Source organism: Oncorhynchus masou, chromosome 9 (genome assembly GCF_036934945.1).
Source record: "Oncorhynchus masou masou isolate Uvic2021 chromosome 9, UVic_Omas_1.1, whole genome shotgun sequence".
Lineage (NCBI taxonomy): Eukaryota > Metazoa > Chordata > Actinopteri > Salmoniformes > Salmonidae > Oncorhynchus > Oncorhynchus masou.
Window position 1 is genome coordinate 41660234 of NC_088220.1, and position 26145 is coordinate 41686378.

Below are 26145 nucleotides of genomic sequence, written 5' to 3' on the forward strand. Positions count from 1 at the left end.
GCCACCCCCTATGCAAGTTAGAATGCCCCATTTAGGGATGGGGCCACACCCACACATAACAAGGTTTGTTGCATGGGGGTGGGGTTAGGATAGGCCCATTCATATCCTCAAGGAAACCCATGTCATTAAACTCATAATCGTGTGTGGTAGGATATTAAATTAGACGTCACCTGTGAGTGCTGAATGATATCAGTGTCATCTGAGACTTATTAAGTTGTTTAAGATCTCTCTGTGATGCTAATGAGAGCCAAACTAGGAGACGGTGTCCGTCCCGAATGGCACCATATTCTCTACATAGCGCTCTACTTTTGACCAGAGCCCTATATGGGCATTGGTCAAAAGTAGTGCACTATATGGGCAATAGGGTGCCATTTGAGACGCAGCCAAGGAAACACAGGATTCCCATTATGGTCATGTGTGTCAGTCTTCTCCAGGCCATATTAATGAGGGGCTTAAGTCCCCTATATACGGCGGCTCTTGTTCATTGTCTGGGGTATGGCGATCAGTCTCTCTGCTGTCTATGTGCAGTCTGGCTCGGAGATTTAATGGGGAATGTATGAGAACAGGACGGTGCATCATAAAAAAAGCAATTTTGTGGGTTTCCTGTCTGCCATTAAACTTAACAGCCAACCTCTCCCATTACTTTTTATCCTCCTTTTTTAAAGGGGTGGAAGGGTGGAAGACGAGTAAGGGCTGAAAAATCATAATTGGCTCACCAAGGAGAATTAACTGATTAAATGGAATGTCTTCCATTCCAAGGGACAGCTATTTGATTGGCATACCTTGAATATTCTTGGGATTTTTGTTTTCTTAGTTTTCTCGTGGAGGAATGGAGGTTGCGTTTATTCAGAGTGGACAAAGGGATCTTGATTGGAGAGAGAGAGGCATGTGCATATGATGGTCTGGGCTGTGTGTGTGTGGTGGAGGTGGAGTCATCAGTTTCAGCAGGCCACTAGTTTATCAGTAGCGGCCAGAGGCTTTCTGGCAAGGTTGAGGAGGTGAGGGGGGTTACAGGTGTCCACAGGCCATTTTCTGATCCCCTCCCTCTGTCTGTCCCTTTAATCTTTCATCAATAGCTATTAATCTGGACCCCAGCTGGCCAACAGGCTTGGTATAGCTGCAGTCATTCTGTACCAAGGGAAAGTCCCTCCCAACTCCCTCTACCTACATTTTTTCATCCTGTTTAATTTAAATACTGTGAGCGTATCCGGCCGAGGTCATCATTGGGGACAACCAAGTGGACTTCAGACACTAATCAATGAGGCTAAGAGGGAGAAAAGAGGTTTGTTTCAGTTTCCTCAACCTGTGGCCCCTACAAAGGAGATAAGCAAAAACACCGCCTGCTATTATGCATGTTTTATAGGTGGGTTGGCTGGGCTGGTGTGCTAGTATTTCTTCATTGAAAAATGGGGTCTGCTTTCCAAATGATTGAATGTTTAAAGAATAAATAATTTGCTGCTGAATATACATGAAGCAGAGTGAGAGATAAAGGAAATGCCAGCTGCCCAGGGTAGTAACCTTTTGTAACCACCTTAATTACCATAGAAGGAGAAGGAAGTGGCTTCTACAACAAATTCCATGTATTTTAAAGACACTAAGTGTACAAAACAATAAGAACACATTCCTAATAATTAGATAAACAGAAAAGCCTCAAATTGTCGGGGCATGGACTCTACAAGATGTCGAAAGCATTCCACAGGGATGCTGGACGATTTTGACGCCAATGCTTCCCACAGTTGAGTCAAGTTGGACCATTCTTGATACACACGGGAAGCACAAGAGAAGGTGAGACTGAGGGATACACAGTTAGAGGAGGAGAAAAGCTTTCTCCTATCTGTCAGGAAGTGTGAGACCCAGATAAAAGCAGAGATGCACACATTGCAGCAGTGGAGAGATGTGCCTCTCTCGCTCACTCTCCCTCTTTTCTCTTCTCCTCCCCTGCTGCAGTGATAAATGTCTCTTTGTATTCTGGACAGAAAACTGCAGGGCTACAATGTACTTGTCAGTAGACAGCTCATTTTCTCTCCCTTAAACAGAGCACAGTATATGCTTAATCTTTCCCGTTGGTGTAGGCAGGAAATAAAACAAACGCCTATTGCCAAGGACTGGAATGTCCAGAAAATCAAACCCCATTCATTGCGTGTGTGCGCATGTGTGGTGTGCGCATGTAAGTGTGTATGTATCCGTGCGTAAGCATATTATGGGCTTGCTTGTATGCACACATGAGTGTGTGCATGCATGTCTGTGTGAGAGAGTAGCATATTAAATCAGTGTTGCGACTGCATGGCTGTTCATATCTTTGTGCCTCTATAGCCTATTGAGACATTCCGACTGTAGTACTGTAAAGTATTCCTACATGGGAGTCTACAGTGTAGCAAATAGAGTTGATTAGAACTGGCTCGATGCAGGCTAGCTGCCAGGCTTGGCCCGGTCTAGACCGAGCGCATACAGGCTCGTGTCTGATACCCAGGGATCCCTGTAATACGAGGCCCAGCTTTGCTTTGGCAGCAACGCACATACACATGCATACGCAAGCAAGCACACACATACACACACACACACACACAGCCTCTCCCAGAGATATCTGTCCTGTCTGCTCGGTTATTGCCACACACACAGCCTCTCCCAGAGATATCTGTCCTGTCTGCTCGGTTATTGCCACACACACAGCCTCTCCCAGAGATATCTGTCCTGTCTGCTCGGTTATTGCCACACACACAGCCTCTCCCAGAGATATTTGTACTGTCTGCTCAGTTATTGCCACACACACACAGGTCCCACTATTATAGTTCCAAATCATCATCCTCAATTCATTCTAAGATTAGGATTATATGGTATTTCAATCAAGCCAATATACACTGAGTGTACAAAACATTAAGGACATGACATAGACTGACCAGGTGAATCTCAGTGAAAGATATGATCCCTTATTGATGTCACTTGTTAAATCCACAATCAGTGTGGATCAAGGATGACCAACCGGTCGCCCCCCTTTTGTAGGCCCGCGGACCAATTTCAATCTGGGGGGGAACTCAGTCGGGGTCTCAATTTACTGTTGAGAGTTAGAATAATAGAATACATTAGGTGCAATTTATACATTTTTGTTGTGAAGTCACTTGATTAGCCCATGTCAGCTAAAAAAAACGTATTGGTAAATTAGTCTAGCGGACAGCTATAGAAACTTGTAGTAAGCATGATCGAATTACCGATCGGGGTGGGGGCAATTGATGATCAGCTATCGTATAAAAAAAACTGCAAACAATTGTCTCCACCCTATGGAAAAAATGTGTAGAATCGCAGAATTGAACATTAAAATCTCCAAAAGTATCTTCGCTGTCACGAGTGAAGCTGCTGAAATGTTTTGCTCGCAAGGTGTGTGTGTGGGTGGGTGGGTGGGTGGGGGTATGGATGTGTGTACGCAGACCCATGATGCACTGTGTGGCCCCTCATGATGAGTTCAGTTCTTTTGTAGCCCCCAGCCCCATCAAAGTTGCAAAGATATAGATGAAGGGGAGGGCACAGGTTAAAGAAGGATTTTTAAGCCTTGAGACAATTGAGACATGGATTGTGTATGTGTGCCTTTATGAGGGTGAATAGGCAAGGCAAAATATTTCAGTGCAAGGGGTATGGTAGTGCCTTTGAACGGGGTATGGCAGTAGGTGCCAGGAGCACTGGTTAGTGTCACGAATTGCAATGTCGCAGAGTCTTTCACACTCAACAGCATCCCACATGTATCAAGAATGGTCCACCGCCCAAAGGACACCCAGCCAATTTGACACAACTGTGGGAAACATTGGAGTCAACATGGGCCAGCATCCCTGTGGAACGCTTTAGCCACCTTGTAGAGTCAACGAATTGAGACTGTTCTGAGGACAAGGGGGGGGCACATCGCAATATTAGGAAGGTGTTCTTAATGTTTTGTACATTCAGTGTATAATCATGCCATTTCCAATGTGTTTCGATTAGTGATCCAGGACAGAGCATCCAGTAGGGGTCTGGAATTTACCCCCAGACAGAGCAGAGATGGTCAGGTCATCTCTACTGGGCTCAGCCCCTAGTTCCAGTCTATGGTTTCCTTGCCATTATTTAGTGTCTGATTAGACTACAGAGATCTAGCCTGCAGACCTCTAGCTATACCCCCCGAGCCTTGTTACCAGTGGAGACTGTGTTGGAATGGAAATGGGGCTTTGCCAAAGCGAGGATTCTGGAGGTACTAGGACAGGAGTAAGGGGGAAAGGGGAGTACCTAGTGCTGTCACAGGCTTCCACAGTCCAAAAACACAATCATTCAGAACCACAATAGCCTGCACAAGCGGTAGACTGCAGACAGCTAGCACGAGGCCAGGGACGGGGTACTCACATTTCAGTCTGTTTTCTCTCTCCTCTCTCGCTTTATCGCTCTACCCCACTCTCTCTCTCTCATTAACCTTTGAACACACACACTCATTCGCTTCATCTAACACACAGACACAAACAGGCACATACACATACCAGCGTGCACATAGAAACAGGCAAACTCTCCCTGCAGACATATTGCCCTCTCTCTCTCACACACACACACACACACACACACACACACACTCTCCTTTTCTCTTTTTCCCTCCCTATCAACTTGTCACATGACCTGTTCTTAATCTCTCCCCCTCTGTTCAGCACTGCCCTGATCCCCCTGTGCCTTCCTCCATTGGCTACTAGCTGTGTGTTCGACAAACAATTGTGATTCTACTTGGTTTCTGAGGAGATTATTAACACACCTAGCCTAGCATGCCTAGTAGCTACAGCGGGGTCATGAATAAGCAATGGGAAGAAGTATCCAAGAGCCGTATTTTCTCACTTTCTCCCCCGCTCCCAATGAATGCAAGGGATTGTGTGGAAAATGAGCTGTCAGTGGAGGAGATACATCAGGCTCATTGGCGAAGCCCTAGGAAATAATGAAGGACTCCACCATTTCTCCCTCATACGTTCAATATGCTCCTATCCATGACAAGTGCAGGGGAGATAAGCAGTCATCCCTCTCGACCTGATTAAATACATTAGGTTTATTGAGGAGGGCTGGAACGTTAGGGTAATGTAAAGCCGAAGGTTCAGGGGAAGTTGATACAACATTAGAGCGATGTCTTGTGAGTCACAGGATGGAGTGGAGGGGAGGCGGAGAGAAATATTTTGTGTGTGTGCGTGGTGCAGAGCGAGCAGCTATGTCAGGGGTATAGAAAGAGAGGAGAAGGCCTCAAGCCTGAGTGGAAGCCGTTATTCTTCCCAACGGAATCTGTAATTACCTACATGGCACACTGACTGACTGGGGGGCCTGCTTGAGGCATATACTGATAACAACACAAATGCACCAGGGCCTGGATTCCCAAAAGCATCTTAAGGTTAAATTAATCGTTAGAACCTTCGTAGCAGCATCTGTAAATATCCAAGCTGTTTCCCAAAACCCTTGTTTTTAACAATGTACTTGAAAATGTTCGTAATCTAATGCCTGCCTCAGACCAATTTTAGAACAGCTACAATAACTTCAGAAAGTATTCACACCCCTTGGTTTTTTTCACATTTTGTTATGTTACAGCCTGAATTGTAAATTGATTTTATATTGAGAATGTGTGTCACTGGCCTACACACAATACCCATAATGTCAAAGTGAAAAATGTATTTGTGAAAATTTGACAAATTAATTTAAAATGAATAGCTGAAACATCTTGAGTCAATAAGTATTTTACCCCTGTAAGGCAAGACTGAACATATTCAGGAGTAAAAAAGTCACATGATAAGCTACATGGACTCACTCTGTGTGCAATAATTGTTTTCAACACGATTTCTGAGTGACTACCTCATCTCTGCACCCCACACATACAATTATCTGCAAAGTCCCTTAGTAGAGCAGTGAATTTGAAACACAGATTCAACCAAAAAGACCAGGGAGGGGTAAAAATAAAGAAAGCCAACATTGAATATCCCCTTGAGCATGGTGAAGTTATTAATTACACGTTGGATGGTGTCAATACGCCCAGTCACTACAAAGACACAGGCATCCTTCCTGTGATACAGGCGTCCAATGGTGACTTTAAAACAGTTACAGAGTTGAGTGGCTGTGATAGGAGAAAACTGAGGATGGATCAACAACATTGTAGTTAGTCCACAATACTAACCTAATTAACAGAGTGAAAAGAAGGAAACCTGTGCAGAATAAAAAATATTACAAAACATGTATCCTGTTTACGAGGCACTGAAGTCATCCTGCAAAAAAAGTGGCAAAGCAAATTACATTTTGTCCTGAATACAGTGTTATGTTTGGTACAAATCCATTACAAGACATTACTGAGTACCACTCTCCATATTTTCAAGCATAGTGGTGGTTGCATCGGGTTATGGATATGTTTGTAATTGTTATGGACTGTCGTTTTTCAGGATAAAAAAGAAACATAATGGAGCTAAGCGCAGGCAAAATCCTAGAGGAAAACCTTGATCAGTCTGCTTTCCACCAGACACTGGGAGATAAATGTACCTTTCAGCAGGACAATAACCTGAAACACCAGACCAAATCTTGCTTGCCAAGACAATATTGAATGTTCCTGAGTGGCCTATCTACAGTTTTGACTTAAAATCGGCTTGAAAAACTATGGCAAGACTGTCTAGCAATGATCAACAACCAACTTGACTGAGCTTGAACAATTTTTTTAAAGAATAATGTGCAAATATTGGATGTTCTTCTGACTTTCTTTCCTCTGACATTTATGTAATTCTAGTTTTTATATTAATTCAGTTGGCTTGTTGTCAGCCATTTTGTCTACATTTTTTCAAAAAAGATACACATATGTCGAAAATCAAAATGGACGCTCCCACTTCATGTCTATGTATGTTAATATAATAACGACGACATAGACTGTGGGCGGGCATAAACAACTGCACATTTTTGGAGTTTAATTCAATCAAATCTTAATATTTGGTTGAGCAGCCGTCGGATCCTCTGACACATTCATGGGGGTATTTTGCCTTCTGAGAAGGAGAGAGAGAACGAGAAAGAGGAGAGAAAAAAATACTCCTACCTGTCAGAGATGTTTTATTTTCCCTCGTCAAGTCTGCTTACTAGACTCTCAACTCCTCTCCCTCCCTCCCCTCTCTCAGGTTGTCAGCACAAACCCTATTCCTGTTGCTGTCCTGATTCTGACACCTGTCAGCATTTTCATTAGTAGATCAGAGGAGTAGCAAACTCAAAATGTTCCCTGTGTTGAATTTAGGGCATGTTTTGCGGCATAAACACGCAACACTGCTTTGCTGTTTCTTTAATTCAACAGGGGAAGGGAAGTACTTGACTGGCAGGAAGTTGACTTGGCAGATGAGGGTTTTGTGTGTTGAGAGAGAGAGAGACTAGGAGAGCAGTGAAGTTAAGATGGGGGAAGCCTTGTGAAATCAATTAATTAATCAATTAAGAGCAGTTGGACCCTGGTGGATCTGTGCTCCATTGGCTGAGCTTCATCCCTGGGCTTCTGCTTCGGGAACACGCCCACGGGGTGTGGATGGGATTAATGAGTGGAAAACCCCCTCAGGGGTGAAGGATATGGAATATGTGTGGAATGAGAGAGACTATTGCCCTGCGACTGCAAATGTAGCTGACAAGAGTCCATGTGGTGCTATAGACCGGAAAAATTGGTTTTCTGACCAACACTTTTCCCCCTAGAGTTATAATCCAAGAACCAAAGACCCCAGGTAAACTAAACCCTCAAAATGGCCACCAAGAAAAATACACAAAGGCAAAAAAAGGACATGGAAATGTTGAGTTTCCGTGCATTGATCATTTTTGCACTTAACTAAAGAATCTCGAGCCCTTAAAAAACCCATGGCTCATCCTGTCTGCAAGGAATTAAGTAAGAGGTTGGATAATCAAAGGATGTGGGGGTAAAAAAAATGGCCGCTTCTGTTTGTTACCAGAGCCCTGTGCGGCTGTTCGCCCACTTCTCCCGTGAGACACTAATGGTTCTCTAGAGCCAAAGCTAGCACATTGTATATTTTTTCAACAAAATCCCCTTGACGTTCACAGTCACGCCTATAGAGGTAATTTTATACATTTTTCTCCAGCTCCTCTCCCTTTCCTCAACCGTTTATAGCTGGGCGATATCATCCATAGTCACTCCATAGCCAGATACTGTACAAGAGAAAGCATTAATAGTTGAAGATATTTGACGATATGGGGCCTATATATTTAATGTAATGTGATTTTTAAAGATAATTTATATATTTCCCTAGTGTAATCCATTGGCAGAGTAGATTTCAGACCAAAGTATTCTTAGGAAGAACAGTACCTTCTTACAATGTTCGGTCTCGTCTCAGTGTCACGCAGGTAGCCTCTGTTGATTATGGACAAAATACCTCTCTACGAAGTCAGACAATAGTTTAGCTACTGCTGGATTCCAGAGACACAATCCATTATCGAGTATCACATTTCAAATCGAGAAGGATAAATAGAAACGCAGAAAATGGACAAACAAGTCGGTAACATAATCAAAAAGTGCAAAACGGAAGCCTGTAACAAAGGAAGAACTTTGTATTGTGCGAGAGAAACGCAGAGCCTCGCAGAGAGCTCCATGTCTCATATGAGTGGATTCCCACACTGAGACTTTTAATAAGGGGGGGGGGGGTTGGGGGGGAGGGTTGTGTGTGTTCCTCTTTGTCAAAGGTAACGGTACGTCCCACTGTGCAAACACCACCTTTACATGGCGCCTATGAGAATGGTAAACATTTGTACTGTAAAAAGCTTAGGGAACCCACATGAGGGGAGCTTACTGTACTCCATCTATCCCCCTCCATTCCTTACTGTTTGCGTTTCGCTTCCGAACACAAGGAGACATCACAATAAAATCACCGTTGTATCCAGAGCCTGTCCTTTGGGGCAATTGCAGTGTGTTATGTTGTTTTTTGTTTTTTGTTGCTGTAGTACCAGAAGGAGAGGCAAACAGCAGATCTAAGTTATTCCCTATAGAACATACAGTATCTAAATGGCGGAGTGTTTTGCGAACAAGACTATTTGTTTTGTTCACACAGTTCCCTTCGCCAAACAGGGCTACTGCATGGTCGTGCCCTGTCGGTGCCCTGTCGGTGCCCGCTCACATTCAATTAAGCGTTTTCACTTCACTCCGAACCATCGGGGCTCTCACATCTAGTATATGTTGCTGCTGTAACTGAGCTATCCTGATCTGCTCCTACTTCTGGAAATATATAGGATGCATCCCAAATGGCACCGTATTTCCCAGTGCGCTATTTGGCCAGCAGATAGCCTAGTGGTTAGAGCATTGAGCCAGTAACCAAAATGTCACTGGTTTGAATCCCTGAGACGACAAGGAGGGGGAAAACATGTGTTGATGTGCCCTTGGCACTTAAGCCTAATTGCTCCAGAGCCTCCATTGATAACGGCACTCCCCGAGGGCATCGAGAATTATGCAAGAAAAACATTTCCATTGAAACGGGACAAATTTAAGCATCCACCAAAATGTTTTTATATGACTTTTGACCAGGGCCTGTGGAGACTCTGGTCAAAAGCAGTGCATTATGTCGGGAATAGGGTGCTCTTTGAGATACAGTATTGGTTCAGCAAAGTATCTTCTCTGCCTTTCATATTTTCTTAGGGCTGTCACAATTGACACAAGCCACAATTGTCTGACTTGTGTCTCTGTCCCGCAAGTCGATTAGCTTCGGCAAATACATAGCAGCGATTTCAACTAGCTAGCTAAGTAAAGGACAATCATTATTCGTTGATGCTAGCGGAGTGGAACTAACCTTCCACGGAGTGCATTGTTTTCCAGAGAACGCATAGAGCCGCAAATTAAATATCCCTTTCATACTACGACTATAATTTAGCACATTTGCCGCGAGAAATGTATACAACATCTACTAAAGTAGCTAGCAAGTTTACTTGATGGCGATAGTAGTTGCCTTGGTAACCAAACAAACTTGCTAGTTTAGCTAACCAAACCATCATTCCTTGCTTGCTATTATGACAATATAATCAAACAATAAAAATAATGATTTCAATTCGACTTAGCTCAAACATGGAACATATAAGAATGAAACATTGCCATGGAATTCTACCGTGCAAATACATGGTGCGTCATAAGTAAATAATGCACACTCTAGAACGCCCTTCAAGCCAATCGGAAATGAGTATTAAGCAATAGCTAATATCATCCTCTTGAAAAAGGTAGGAGGATGCAACAAGGGCCTTGTCTGTGGGGTATCGGAAGTATAGTATAGTGTGGCCGTGCCGATTCTGTCGAGCTTAGCCCCGGCCCCATCATACTCGTTAACTGTGTAATTAGAATGCTGAGATGTTAATGAAAGGACAATTCCATTTGGCTATGTCGTTACGTTCATGCATGTGTAAGGGTCTTTTGGTCAATTCATTTAATAATTATGAACAAGCCCTCAATTCTGACAAACCCTCATGCTGATTTACTGCCACAGACTCCCTTTAAAGACAGGAGAGAAGACAGACATTGCCTGCATTCCATATGGCCCCCTATTTCCTACATAGTGCACTAATTTTGTCCAGGGCCCATATGCCCACTATATAGGGGATAACGTGCCATTTGGGATTCAAGCTTAGAGAAAAAATTAAGCCATTTTGTTCAGTGCTTCTCACTGCTTCCTTTTCAACAGAGGGAGAAATTGGCCTGTTGCAAGACCATATTATAACTAGGTCTGGAGAAGGGGAGTGCAATAACAATAGCAACAAGGATCCAATTGTAAATACAAATAGATATTTTGTACTTATCTATTGCTGCTATGGTCAAAGCAAGCAGTGGACGTCTGCCTGGTAGCGGTAAATAGTCCCCGTCATTCTGTTTACCAGTAGCGTTTATTTGTTTACATACATTCCAGGAGTTAGCATCCATCTCGCGAGTGACAATCAAAAAAGACTCTCTCTCTCTTTCTTTGTCTCCCCCATTCCTCTCTGTCTATCACTTTTTCTCCACTTAATAATATTCTTCATGTACATATTTTCTAATTGTCTCAAATAATGACTTTGCTAGACTGTTGGACCTGTCAGTATGCATGTTGTGAAGAGGGTTGTGAAATAATTATGGCCAGCCAACCAAATAGGCAGTGAACCCACTAATCATTATTCATTACTGTCTGACACTGCCAAGGCAGCAGTCCAAGGCCTTTTCAGGCAGCATTTCATTGCAGGGCATCACAATTAGCATGTCCCAATCCTAACGAACCTTAAAATGCTGCCTTCTAAGGTGCCTTCATTCGGGCATTTTTGAAGCTGGCATCCCATGTATCCTTTGCTGGACAGGCTGTACCAAAAAACCTTGCGGCGCACCGAAAATTTGAAACAATTCAGAATTAATAGAGGACACAAGTCCCAGCATAGGAGAACATTTTCCAGAAGAATAAGGAATAGCTGAGAAATGTAAGTAAACTCAGCAAAAAATAAATGTTTTTCAAGATAATTTGTAAAAATCCAAATAACTTCACAGATTTTCATTGTAAAGTGTTTAAACACTGTTTCCCATGCTTGCTCAATGACACATAAACAATAAATGAACATGCACCTATGGAACAGTCATTGAGACAGATGGTAGGCAATTAAGGTCACAGTTATGTAAACTTAGGACACTAAAGAGGCCTTTCTACTGACTCTGAAAAAGACCAAAAGAAAGATGCCCAGGGTCCCTGCTCATCTGCATGAACATGCCTTAGGCATGCAGCAAGGAGGCATGAGGACTGCAATTGTGGCCAGGGCAATGAATTGCAATGTCCATACTGTGAGAAGCCTAAGACAGCACTATATGGAGACGGGATGGACAGCTGATCGCCCTCGCAGTGGCAGACCATGTGTAACAACACCTGCACAGGATCTGAACATCACACTTGCGGGAGAGGTGCAGGATGGCAACAACAACTGCCTGAGTAACACCCTGAACCCACAATCCCTCCATCAGTGCTCAGACTGTCTGCAATCGGGTGAGAGAGGCAGGCCTTGTAGGCTTGTTGTAAGGCAGGTCCTCACCAGACATCACCGGCAACAACGTCGTCTATGGGCACAAACCCACTGTTCCTGGACCAGACAGGACTGACATTACGTGCACTTCACTAACGAGTCGTGGTTTTGTCTCACCAGGGGGGATGGTTGGATTTGCGTTTATCGTCGAAGGAATGAGCGTTACAACGAGGCCTGTACTCTGGAGCAGCATCGATTTGGAGGTGGAGGGTTCGTCATGGTCTGGGGCGGTGTGTCAAAGAATCATCGGACTGAGCTTGTTATCATTGCAGGCAATCTCAACACTGTGCGTTACAGGGAAGACATCCTCCTCCCTCATGTAGTACCCTTCCTGCAGGCTCATCCTGACATGACAATGCCACCAACCATACTGCTCGTTCTGTGTATGATTTCCTGCAAGACAGGAATTTCAGTGTTCTGCCATGGCCAACGAAGAGCCCTGATCTCAATCTCATTGAGCACGCCTGGGACCTGTTGGATAGGACGGTGAGGGCTACAGCCATTCCCCCCAGAATTGTCTGTGAACTTGCAGGTGCCTTGGTGGAAGAGTGGGGTAACATCTCACAGCAAGAACTGGCAAATCTGGTGCAGCCCATGAGGAGGAGATGCACTGCAGTACATAATGCAGCTGGTGGCCACACCAGATACTGACTGTTACCCCCCCTCTTTGTTCAGGGACACATTATTCCATGTCTGTGGAACTTGTTCAGTTGTTGAATCTTATGTTCATAGAAATATTTACAGATTTTTCTGAAAATAAACGCAGTTGACAATGAGGACATTTCTTTTTTTGCTGAGTTTATAACTTATTTATTCACCAAGTTATGTTTAAATGTTCAACAAATTACTTTCATATGATTTTGAATTCAAATGTTAATTCATCAGATGTATTGTTCTTATTCAACCTGTTGCCAAGCTAGCTAGCTAGCACATCATACGCAATAAATAGCTAATTTTAATGTTAGTAGGCAGACTTGTACAGGTTATTGGCTGTTTAGAGAACAACTAAAATAACTAGGCCTAATCATAGATTCAGCAATGTGTCAATTGTGAAGATACAAAAATATTTTTAATCATGAATTGGTAAACTTGCTAGCCAGCTAAAGACTAAGAAAATATTTTTCCTCCATTTGTTTTCAGGGAATAAAGTGAGCATCTGATCGCGTTTCACTCCATTGCATTATACTGACTTGGCAGAAAACAGTCCCTCCTGACTCGTTTGGAGGTAAGACATACTTTTTTTTCATGTGATGAAAATTGTAGAAAATGCAGCTAGCTGTGTTTTGTTCATTCTAGGCTTGCTAGCCAGTGAAGTTGATTGTGCATTTGCTTTACCTTATGTTAAAGTTAGCTAACTTTCTCTTGTCATTTTTCAACCCCTATTATGTTAAACGATTGGGTTTAAAATTAGAGGTTAAGTTATTCAACTCTAACAGTAAGTAAGCCCTAAAAAAATGATAAACTGTTGACAAAATGATTTGCACATTAATAAACGTAGTTGTAGCTTCATTGACTTGATCCAGCACTGAAATTTGAGCAGCGAGGTTCATTTCAACCTCCATTGTCTCCACTTGCTCCAGCTTTAAGGACGTCACCCTGACATCCAGAAGATGGGACAGCCTTTGTTGGGAACTTCCCCAGCCACCAGGACAATCACCATATCCCAGGGATTTCATTTTGAAATGTGCAAAATCACAATCTGAAATAGAACCAGATTTCCCCGATGTTGTTGTTAATCACGCAGATTTGTCAGAACATTTGTAACTTATGAAGCTCATTCTAAAATAAAGACGTGAGGGGAAGTCTTCAATGTAGTCCACAATTCGTTGAAATTAGGTGTTAGTAAAGGGCTGGAACTAAAAATTGTGTATAAAAAAACTGTGGCGGTCATGACTAAATAAGCTTACTGTATCTACTGTATATAATTATATTGGACATTTTGTTATCCTTTATTTTATGCCAGTATTTTTATCCAATGCATTGAGCTTACATTAGGATGAAGTAGCCTAGGCCTTCAAATCACCTTTCACAGTGAAACATCACTATTCTGGATATTAATCATTCTTAAACAGTCAGTATAAAAGCTATCTCAAAAATTCCTGTATCCTGCATGCAAGCTTACCTATCATGTCCACAGTTGAGCTGCAGACCAAGCAATATGTGAAAGGAGGACCCTATACCGTAGGATAACTATTCTAGTTGGTGTTAACTTCATGCATGAATAGGTACTGAGGAGATCGATTCTGTTACTTGCTATTCGTGGCAGATACATTATTTCCATTTTGAGATAGTTGTTCACTGAATTGCTAGCACTAGTTGCTCACTCTGCTACAGTGCCTACAAGGTAAACAAATGTCTAGCGCTCGGTGGAATGCGAATGCATTGTCACGTGATGCTGCCTTTCGAATCCCATTCCAAATGGCAGTTACCTACTAGAGAAGTGCTACCTATTAAAGGTTGGTGCCTTTGGAGGCCTTTGGATTGGGACACAGCTAGCCTCCCCATGCAGCTAACATGCAGATACACACATAGACACGCACACAAACACTCCCTGCCACTATCTGTTAACCCCACCCCCCACCCCCCCACCCCACCCCCCAACCAAGCAGTCATCACAACATCACAAGACATGTTCGAGTTCAACACCAGCAACTGAACCAGATCCGCTTCAATCCACATACCTGTACAGAAGCATCCGCTCCCAGATGAAAACGGAAGTAGAAGAGACTGAACTTACCTATTCTCCTCCTATCATGACATCATCATCTTTCCCCTACCCATAATGCCTTGCGGTAAATGGCAGGCTAATTAGCCCAATTCAACATCCGTGTTTGAGTCCACGTGCTAACTTTCTAATTTGCTCCGCAGCTCATTCCCCACGATGGAAAATGTTGCCAGGAAAAAAATCCCTCATAATAATTTGGGTTAAAGTGTGATTGTTTAATTTTTCTTCATCTGTTAGTCCTTCATTCATTCGATTCCCTTTTTCAGAGCAAGGCTAAGAGGAATGAGTAGGGAGCATTAAAATGGAAGACTCAGAAAATGTGAACATATAGCTAGAGACGATAACAAGAGGGATTTTGAGAAAATTGGAGGGAAAAATCTTTAGCATAAGGTGTGTGTTTGTTTGTTTGGGGGGAGGGGTAAAGGCTAGGGTTATGGCTAAGAAAGTGCCTAACACTAGACGCCACACTTCGACTAGAATTTCAACATATTTCACCAAACCTGTCCTAAATTTTCCTCTATAGCAGAAGCCAATGACCAAGGAGTAGGCGATTTTCAAACCAAACAAAAACGCACTGCGACGTGAAGCCTGCTGGGTAATATGCAGATGTCGTTTTCCCTATAATGGAGCGGTTTGATTGTTTCAAATTGCTAAGATGAGAGGCCTAGTCATCAGTACTGAACAAAGCAAGGCAATTCACCAGCTTCCTGTCTCTTCAAAAATAAAGCAATTGTTAACTGGAGTAGGAGGCAAGCCGGTGAAATGGCTGCCGTTCATTTTGAGTTCATGCACTGAATCCACTGCTCTATGCTCTCCCAAGTCTGAGCACCTGTGTGTGTTTCCTTTGGAGCTGGATAAACACTCCCATGTGCATACAATGGTAGCATACAGGTCTGTGCCAGTTTCTATCCACCTAATTCTCACTCATTCTTGTTCTCTCACTCGTTCTATCTCCGTCTACAGGCATATCTTTAATTCTCCTTCTCTCTCAATTCAATTCAATTTCTTCACAGGTCGGTGCCAGTTCTACCCACTACCTTTTCCTCAAATACACACCCTCTCTTTCTCTCTCTCCCTCTCTCCCCCTCACCCTCCCTTTCTCTATGACACTTCTTCACATAAGCTCTCCCTCTCCACTACTCTAAAACCATAGAACCAGGAAACACTAACATGACCACCTCCACTTCCCCTGCCAGGGAATCGGATGTCCTCTTAAACGTTGGAAGTCGGCAAAGAAACATCAACATTATTTCCTCTGCTAAATGTTCCTGCTGAATAATGTATGAGAGTGGTTACAACGCGATATGTAGATTTCAACCCACCTTTGTCAGCCATTCAGGCGCATCAGAAGTTGGCTGCCACCAAATACTTCCAGACAGACATGGCTAGGCCTACAATCAGTCAATAATGTTACCAGAACATCATATAAAGGGTAGCCTTGGTAGGGGGAGATCCCTCTACATTAGCAGCCTTAGCACCGGGACATCAAAGGGAAAGTACTAAGTTGTTATTCACAAAAATAGATCTGAGGGGCCTTATCTGAGAGTTGACACAATGCTACCGCTAAATGTGTTCTGCTTGATGTAAGCACACGAATACACACACAGGAATGGAATTAATTCAAATTCTATAGATACACAGAGACACAGAGAGACACACACATACTCACAGGTCTGAGGCCTTATGTAGGAGTGGGTATAATGGCCTGCTGAAGCTGCTCTAGTTGGAGGTGTAAACAAGCTTCGTTTTACATACACAAGCTTTGACCAAGTATCTGATGGGGTAATTCTAACACTAAGGGATGAATGATGAGTAACACACACAGCTTTCCACAAACCTTTTCTCCTACCTTGGTCAGGCAGCTGGCAGACGTTGGGGGGTACGGTCATGTTGAGCACGTCGTTGACAGCCGTGTCTATGTAGTGGCCTCTCTGGACATCGTGCTCACTGTCCGTCTGGTCGCTCTCTTCGTGCCCGCTGTCCTTCAGACTATTGCCCTCCAGGTCCTTGAATGTTGATGTGCTACAGAGGGAAGGAGGGAGGGAGAGGGGGATGAGAAAGGAGAGAATGTTGATTTACTGTCACATCAACTTCTATCAGATTCTCTCCTCTCTCCTTCATCACCTCTCTCCCTCAATCCATTTCTCTCCTGTGTCCACCTCTTTTTCACTATTTCCTTCTTAGTTCTCTTCTAAAAAAATCTAAACATTTTCTTCATATTGTCTCTCTTTCACTATCTCACACTTGACTCTCTAACATGTGTGTCTCTCCACATCCTCCTCTCTCACACATTTCTCACAGCACTCGGAATCTTGAGACAAGGAGAGGGATGATGGGAATCTTCAGGAGGACTCTTAACTCTGGCCTCAGCTGTCTAGAAGGACACGACTTCACAGCGTTCCACATTTTATTTCTGGAGGGAAACGAACCTTGCTACTTCTGTAGTAATCGGGGGTTGTGGTGGTGGAGGCACAGATTAACTCTGTTGGGGATTTTTGGGATTAAGAGGCCATTTTCAAACTCTGCTGATAGTGGAGCAAAGAGGCTGCAGGCTGTTTTAGTCTGTTTCTAAAAGGGACTGTGTGGATGGCGATGCACTTGACTTCAAGGGCATCTCTAGTGTGAACCGTTGTGGCTATAAAGGGCCTGTCCGGATATTTAAATCCTGTTTTTTTATCATTTAAATGTATGTAATTATATACCTATTGATTAATTAAGAATATCAGACGTAAATGCCTCATGAACCCTGTCCCTCAGCTTTAGAGCAAACCAAGAGTTGGAGACTACCGTTGTGTTTTTCAAATAACAGAGTGGGCTTTTAAAACGCCTTGCAATTACACTCTACTGTTCAACAATCAGATGATAAGCAAGCATTCCAGGAAGGAAAGGAATATAGAAAATGCTATGAGCATGTACCTATGTGCACAGATTGAATCTGTCTTGTTTGGGGCTTAAAGTCAATCAACAGCTTCATAGTGTATGCATGATTTCCGTTCATTTGATTGCCGCCCCACTGGAACAAATTGTGCTATACAAACAAGACTGCTAGAGGGAGGAGGCGAATGTATACATCAAGAACCTCACGTAGGAGAAGAGAGGAGAATGGAGGTGAAGAGAAAAATATAAGAGAAGGAAAGAGAAGAGACATAAAGAAAGAAAAAAAAACAGTAGCAACAGCAGTTCCCAGCTTTCCTTTGAGAGGTTTGCCTGGGAAAGGGGGAGAGAGAGAGGTACTGCAGTGACGGTAAAGCTGGCTTTACCTCTCTCTGATGTTATCAGTGTAATTGCACCTGTCCCAGACTACAGGCCCACAGGCTCCTAGGGGATAGCTTTGTAGTGTGCTGCAGAGGCCCCTCGCTTAAATGTGCTTTTGTTTACATAAACATAGGGATTTTTGGGGGAGTAAAATTGCCATAATGGCTTTTCAAAAAGCCAGGGACGGCCTCAAACAAAGGGAGGTTGGAATGTTCAGCAGCTGCAGGTAAAAAGTGAGAAATTATAGGCCTGGCCACAACAACAACAAAAAGAAATTGCTGCAGGGCGTTATTAGAGTTGTCTACACTACCCCGCCGGAACCACGATCTCACCTTATATCCTTCTTCAAGTGGAATCAGGAATGCACCATTAGTCCCATACCCCATACCTTTATATCCTGCTCAATGTTCTCAAAATGGGCGACTCAAATGAACTTAATTATTGGTACTTTGGTATTAGTTTTGAGTTAGTATTGAGTTGATGTAAAAAATACACACTGAGGTCCAACTGTGCTACGAACCTCTTGCAATATTGAAATCCCGGCCAAAATTCTATTTGATTTCTTTAAATCTTATTCACGATGTATAAGTCGTTTTACGAGCCGTGTTTTAGCAGGAGTTTTTCATATTGCTCAACGTGTCTTGATTTTGGTTTTTATGGGAATGGATGGAATTATTCATGATAATGTTAAAATATGTGCTTTGAAGACACAGATTTGAAAAAATGTACCTAATATAGTAGTGAGGGATCATTTTAGAGTCTAATTCCAAATTAGATTATTGACTGTGTGAATTTGTAGTGAATACACAGAACAAACACGGGTTTTCACAACATGCACACTCATGCATTTGCAGCCCATAGCATATGACAATTACAGATCACAACGGGTGACAGCGGAAAATATCAAATTGCCTAATCAAGACATACCTTTTGATAAGATGTGCTCGGCTGTTCACATAGCTGGAGTCGATATAATTATCCGTCTGTAACAGAAGATTGGGGGAGGAGGGGGAAGAGGGGGAGGAAAGTAGAGAAAAAAACAGAAGAGATGCATTTAATTTCGTAGGGAACCAAATAATGTTACAACGGTAATTGCCTTTCAATAGAAATGTTATTTTACACAAAGGGAGCGAGCCTCATCTTTCAAAGGTGGAAGCCATTCTCTTTCAAAGTACCTACACAGAGACAAGGAGAGAGAGAGAAAGAGAGAGAGGGCCGGCTAGGAGCTGAGAGAACTAAGGAGAGTGCTGCAGTGAGGAGAGACACTCCTCCATCCCTCCCTCAGACCAAAGTCACAAAAATGTGATCATTAGGGATGACAGTGCATCATGCAGAGATAAAATGACAGAGGGAAGGAAGAAAAGTTTTCCTTTTTCTCCTCTCCAAATCTCTCTCTTTTCTCCTCAACCTTTTTGAGAAGATCTGAATCTATAAATTCGAAATAAATAAAAGTGTAAGAGGAGAAGAAGAAATTGAGAGCATACCAGGGGGAATCTTAACTTTTAGCAATTGCAGATTAAAAGCAAGCATGAAGGAATCTGCATACGATGGATCTCTGACCCACATAGTTCAAAGGAATTGTGCATCATTCTTGGAGAGGGGTGTTATGACAGGGGAGAGAAGGTACATTGAGACGTCCCCTCATGTCTGGTGAGTATCTACTCAGTCAAAGGCATCCTGTATTCAACATAAAAAATAAAATCCCCCAACATTTATAGAAAGACTGTTATAGTATGTTAGACAGGAGAGTGACAGGGGAGAGAGGGGACATTGAACAGGTATTCCCTTGTGCCTGGCCAACATCCACTCACGCCCAGATAACATGTCAAGAGGGTATCAAAGGCACTCTCAAAGGACTTCCCCAGCCTGCCCATGAAAACTCCATGATCCGACCCTTTCAACATACTTTGATGCAGGTGTTTTCCTGTGGGAAGAGGGAGAAAAGGACATCACTCCTCTTAAATTCCACTCTCATAGACTCATGATATGCTATCTCAGATAAAGGATAAGGGATAGAGGAAAAGTCAATGGCTCACATCCGGTGATGAAGTGTTTCCTCTGACAAAAGAGTCACCCCCTATGATAAGAGACGTTAATGCAGGCCGTGGCACGAACTCACTGATTATCAAATGAGGGACAATATTTGCCAGCTCGGTCCTGCTGTTCGGGGGAGCGGGGAGCTGTGTGCGACGGTGAGGCAGTGAGGCAGGGTGACCAAATGCATTTGTATAAAAAAAAGTGTAGCTTGTTAACTGGCGATGGGGTTGGCTTTTTTGAAAAGTGAAACCCTTCCCCAATCCCCACCCTATTTTTTTCCAACCTGTGTAGGTTGAGGCAGAAACCAAAATGCAAATTTTTATTGACACATCCTGACTTAAACACCCTATGAAACACCCCCCCCCTCATTAAAAAGGCAAGAGTGTGTGAGAGAGAGGGGAAGGAGAGGCAGGAGACGGGAATGTAGATGCAACACTCGCCCTTGTGTTCTTGTATGTTGATGTGGCTTTTAAAAGGCACTACACAAGAGCAAGGAGGCAGACTGGTCTCAGAGCAAAATGTATTATACTATAAATAAAATTTTATATATAAAATCTATTTTTAGTAGTTCAATTAGTATGATATGTTAAGTTACATTATTTGACCTGTTTAGTATGACATATACAGTATTACATTTGACTCCTTTAGTATGATATGTTACATTTGGTATGTTTACATAAGACAGAGTTACTTTTTTGTAAGATATGGAAGCTCTGATATGGAAGCTCTGCTTCTAGCTCCTAAGCAACTTGGCAGTATTTCATATTTTTTTCAATTTCATTTTTGAGTGAATGCTGCCATCAATCTTCGGTTTCTGATTGGTGAAGGTTTTAATAGTCGCCGTGGGTACAACATCACCGATGCACTTGCTAATAAACCCGCTCACCGAATCAGCGTATACATCAATGTTGAACAGACTTTAGCACAGGCGTTTCCTGTTTTAGTTTCTCTCTATAGGCTGGGAGCAACAAAATGGAGTCGTGGTCAGATTTGTCGAAAGGAGGGCGAGTGACGGCTTTGTATGCCTCGCGGAAGTTAGAGTAATAATGATACAGAATGCTACCAGCCTGGGTCGTGCATTCGATATGCTGATAAACTTTAGGGAGCCTTGTTTAATCCCCAGCTACAGTAAATGCAGGCTCAAGATATGTGGTTTCCAGTTTACATAGAGTCCAAGGAAGTTCTTTCAGGGCCTTCGAGGTGGGGGGGGGGGGTATACACGACCGTGATTATAATCGAAGATAATTATTGTGGTAGATAATGCGGTTGGCATTTGATTGTAAAGAATTCTAGGTCAGATGAACAACATGACTTGAGTTCCTGTATGTTGGTATGATCACACCATGACTCATTAATCATAAGGCATACACCCCCGCCCTTCTTCTTACCAGAGAGATGTTTGTTTCTGTCGGCGCGATGTGTGAAGAAACCAGGTGGCTATACCGACTCTGATGACGTATCCCGAGTGAGCCATGTTTCCGTGGAACAGAGAATGTTGCAATCTCTGTTTCTCTGGAAGGCAACCCTTGCTTGGATTTTGTCTAGCTTGTCAAGAGACTGGACATTGGCGAATAGTATACTTGGGAGAGGTATACTCCCAAGCAGGTATATATCTACGAAGCCAGACCAGAAGACCGCTCCGTCTGCTCCTTCTGAGGCGCCGTTGCTTTGGGTCGCCTGTTGGGATCCGATCCGTTGTCCTGCTTCGGGAAAGTCGTATTCCTGGTCATAATGTTGGTAAGTTGACCTTGCTTTTATATCCAATAGTTCCTCCCGGCTGTATATAATAAGACTTAAGATTTCCTGGGGCAACAGTGTAAGAAATAACAACATTAAAAAGCAAAATACTAGCCGGCTTCCACCCGGTTACGCAATCCTGCACCTTAGAGGCTGCTGCCCTATATACTGTACATAGACTTTGAATTCCTGGCCACTTTTAATAATGGAACTGTTGTCACTTTACTAATGTTTATACACTGTATTCTATTTTACTGTATTTTAGTCAATGCCACTCCGACATTGCTCAATCTAATATTTATGTATTTCTTAATTCCAATCTTTTACTTTTAGATTTGTGTGTAATGCTGTAAATTGTTAGATACTACTGCACTGTTGGAAGTAGGAACACAAGCATTTTGCTACACCCACAATGACATCTGTTAATTATGTGTATGTCACAAACAAACGTTTATTTGGATTTGATTGAGAGCAAAAGCGAAAGCAGGGTGGTTGGTCTCGAATGTCTAGCAAGCGAAAGGTTGTGTGTTTAAATCTCTTCACAGACAACTTTAGCATCTTTGCAAACACTTACATTTTTACTACTTTGAATGTTAGCTAAGCCATCCTGTTACCTTAACCCTAACATTAACTGCTGACCTACAAAAGCAATCCAACGCAAGATCCTAAAGATCCTAAAGCAGTCGAACATAGCATATCATACTAAATGGATGACCGGGCTACCTAAAGCAGTCAAAAGTTACATCATAATAAGCGGGTGACCGGGCTACCAACAGTGGCTTGCAAAAGTATTTACCCCCCTTGGCATTTTTCCTACTTTGTTGCCTTAGAACCTGGAATTAAAATAGAGTTTTTTTTGGGGGGGTTGTATCAGTTGATTTACACAACATGCCTACCACTTTGCACATCTAGCCACTGGGATGTTTGCCTATTCTTCAAGGCAAAACTTCTCCAGCTCCTTCAAGTTGGATGGGTTCCGCTGGTGTACAGCAATCTTTAAGTCATACTACAGATTCTCAATTGGATTGAGGTCTGGGCTTTGACTAGGCCATTCCAAGACATTTAAATGTTTCCCTTTAAACCACTTGAGTGTTGCTTTAGCAGTATGCTTAGGGTCATTGTCCTGCTGGAAGGTGAACCTCCGTCCCAGTCTCAAATCTCTGGAAGACTGAAGCAGGTTTCCCTCAAGAATTTCCCTGTCTTTAGCGCCATCCATCATTCCTTCATTTCTGACCAGTTTCCCAGTCCCTGTCAATGTAAAACATCCCCACAGCTTGATGCTGCCACCACCATGCTTCACTGTGGAGATGGTGTTCTCGGGGTGATGAGAGGTGTTGCGTTTGTGCCAGACATAGCGTTTTCCTTGATGGCCAAAAAGCTACATTTTTGTGTCATCTGACCAGAGTACCTTCTTCCATATGTTTGGGGAGTCTCCCACATGCCTTTTGGTGTTCATGGTACCACTTAATTGGTGGTACCCCTTGCTTAGTGGTGTTGCAGACTCTGGGGCGGTTCAGAACAGGTGTATATATATACTGAGATCATGTGACACTTAGAATGCACACAGGTGGACTTTATTTAACTAATTATGTGACTTCTGAAGGCAATTGGTTGCACCAGATCTTATTTGGAGTCTTCATAGCAAAGGGGGTGAATACGTATGCACATTTCACTTTTCCAATTTTTTAGTTTTTTTTAAACAACTTTTTTTTTCACTTCAATTTGGACTATTTTGTGCATGTCCGTTAATGAAATCTAAAGACAAATCCATTTAAATTGCAGGATATAATGCAACAAAGTATGAAAAACGCCAAGGGGGATGAATACTTTTGCAAGGCACTGTATTACATTGGTAGGCCTATGTAACATATCTTTCTAAATGAAGTGGTGTGGATTTTGGTCTAATATTATTACGTTTTGCTTTGAGACCAGGTTGATGCGGACTTGATGCGGCCTTCCAGAGTCGTGTTTACCTCTGGAACATAGCACCCTGCTATGGTCTTTGAAACAATGGAACATTGCTTACTTACGGGTACTTTTTCAACTATGCAGAGTTAAAGGTAAAGTTAAAGTGACTAGGCAACATGATAGGTAGTACACAGTAGCAGCAGAGGGTAGCCATTTGATTAGCTATTTAGCAGTCTTGTTTTGCACTCTTATGGCTTGGGGGTAGAAGCTGTTTAGGGTCCTGTTGGTTTCAGAATTGGTACACTGGTACCGCTTGCTGTGCGGTAGCAGAGAGAACAGTCTATGGCTTGGGTGGGAAAAAGTATTTGGTCATTTTTTCATCCTTCATAGCATGGTTTAGAGGTCTTGGATGACAAGGAGCATGGGCCCAGCAATGTACTGGGTTGTACTCATAACCCTCTGTAGCGCCTTGTTGTCAGGTGCCTTGCAGTTGATGTACCAAGCGTTGATGCAGCCAATCAAGAATTCTCAAAGGTGCCGCTGACAATTTTTGAGGATCTGAGGGGCCATGCCTCTCTTGAGGGAGAAGCGGTTCTGTCGTTCCCTCTTCACAACTGTGTGGGTGTGTGTGTGGAACATGTTATTAATGCCTTGGTGATGAACCGAAGATGAACCGCATGCCCCACCGAAGAACTTGAAACTCTTGACCCACTCCGCTACAGCCCCATGGATGTGGATTGGGGCATGCTCGCCACTCCGTTTCCTGTAGTCCACATTTAGTTTCTTTGTCTTGCTGTTGTTGAGGGAGATGTTGTTGTCCTGGCAGTGCCAGGTCTCTGACACTGCCAGGTCTCTGACCACTGTTGTGTCATCAGCAAACTTGATGATGGTTTTGGAGTCTTGTGCTGTAGTCTTGGGTAAACAGGGAGTATAGGAGGGGACTACGCACACACCCCTGAGGGGCCTGTGTTGATGGACAGTGTGGCAGATGTGTTGATGCCTACCATCACCGCCTGGAGGCGGCACATCAGGAAGTCCAGGATTCAGGGCTTCCTGACGGGCTGCCCCCAGGCGATGAGAGTAGCCCCTCATGGGTGTGTGCTTACTGTTTATTAATGCTAGGGAAATGCATGTCTGTGTTTGTTTTACTCTTTAGTAGACCTGCCATTGTCTCTCCTAGCTTCAAGGACAAACACAATGCGATCAAAACTATAATAATGTCATCAGCTTTAGCAATGTACTGTACTATAGGTTAAAGAAGTATTGTTGAAATATCACGTTCCCCCCAACAACTTACATACCAGCTATACTGCAATGGTTAAATGTCAACATTTTGACAAATTAAAATGAGACCAATGTAAATCAGAGACGTAATTGTGGTTGAAATATCACGTTCCCCCCAGCAATATAAGTCACAGTTGTTATCGTGGTTGAAATATGGTGTTTCCTCCACCCCCTCTGTCCAGTAGACTAGGCCTGCCAAAATACCTCAATCACTGACCAAATAAGGCCATTGTTTGTCGTCTCACCTCCACACCGGCTAATTACATCCGTAACAAGATAATATTGTAATTAGCGACGACGGCGGGGCAGGCGGCCTCCTGATTGCATCGTCATCTCACAAATTTCAATCTTAATTCGTTAAACCTTAACTCATTGTTATCAAGGAGATCATTTGTAAAAAGCTATTTTAATTCACATTTTATTAGCCGCCCTTAACTCATCTGTAATTATTGTTGATAGTTATTTTGTGGTTGGATGTGTATGCACTGTACATATACATATCTTGTATCGTGTGTTTTTTTTGGTGGAGCGTGCCACCTGTGCTCCACTTTGGTCCCAGTGAGCACTCATTATAATGCCTGGATCACAGAAATATAATGAATGTATTATATTTCTATGGCCAGGATTTCCATCTAGCCCAGGCATTCAGTGAGAGGCTAATGAAAGTGCATGGCGGGAGTAGCAAGGGGAAAACTTAATATACATTTCCTGATGAATCTCACTTTGGCTCAAGCCCTGTAATTGGCTTGGAATAGTAAGCTCAACATTGAGTGTCGTCAGTCCCCCTGGGAGTAGCGATGGTGGGAGGGATGATGCTTAGGCACTATACTGGTTTAGTAGTCTACACACTGGGCTACGTCATCAGGACTGCATTTCCCCAAATGCACTGCTCCGTATTCACCACAGGTAATCCTATTGTAATCCCTTCAAGACACCCTAATGCCCCCTTATATTCTTGGTTTTCTGCCCTTATAATGATTTGAACTACCATTCAACCGTTCAGTAGAGTAGCTTCAATGGACCTGTGCTCCGCCAAGGGACTCTAGTCATCAGTAAAATCAGAGCAGCAATAAAGCGAGCACATTTTCTCTATTATCACATAGTCAATGGCAATGAGCAAACACAAATCAGAAAAGGGCACAAACTTGCCTACTGCGTTCATGAGGAGGCACTCTGGAGAGGGCTTTTCTGATGGAGAATAT

The 26145-nt window shown here is 43.0% G+C and overlaps 1 protein-coding gene across 6 annotated transcripts in view; it reads right to left on the bottom strand.

The window, feature by feature from the left end:
• LOC135545987 (protocadherin-19-like) overlaps positions 1-26145 on the bottom strand; it is an 84474-nt gene that overhangs the window by 19202 nt on the left and 39127 nt on the right. For 3 of the 6 annotated variants that reach the window (XM_064974031.1, XM_064974029.1, XM_064974027.1), the window contains exons 3-4: positions 18905-18960; positions 16572-16744 (exon numbers count right to left, since the gene is read on the bottom strand). In XM_064974031.1, the coding sequence (XP_064830103.1) occupies positions 16572-16744; positions 18905-18960 (229 nt within the window). Of the gene's footprint in view, positions 1-16559; positions 16745-18904; positions 18961-26145 lie in introns of all 6 variants that reach the window. The other 3 variants (XM_064974028.1, XM_064974030.1, XM_064974026.1) reach the window with 1 other exon arrangement.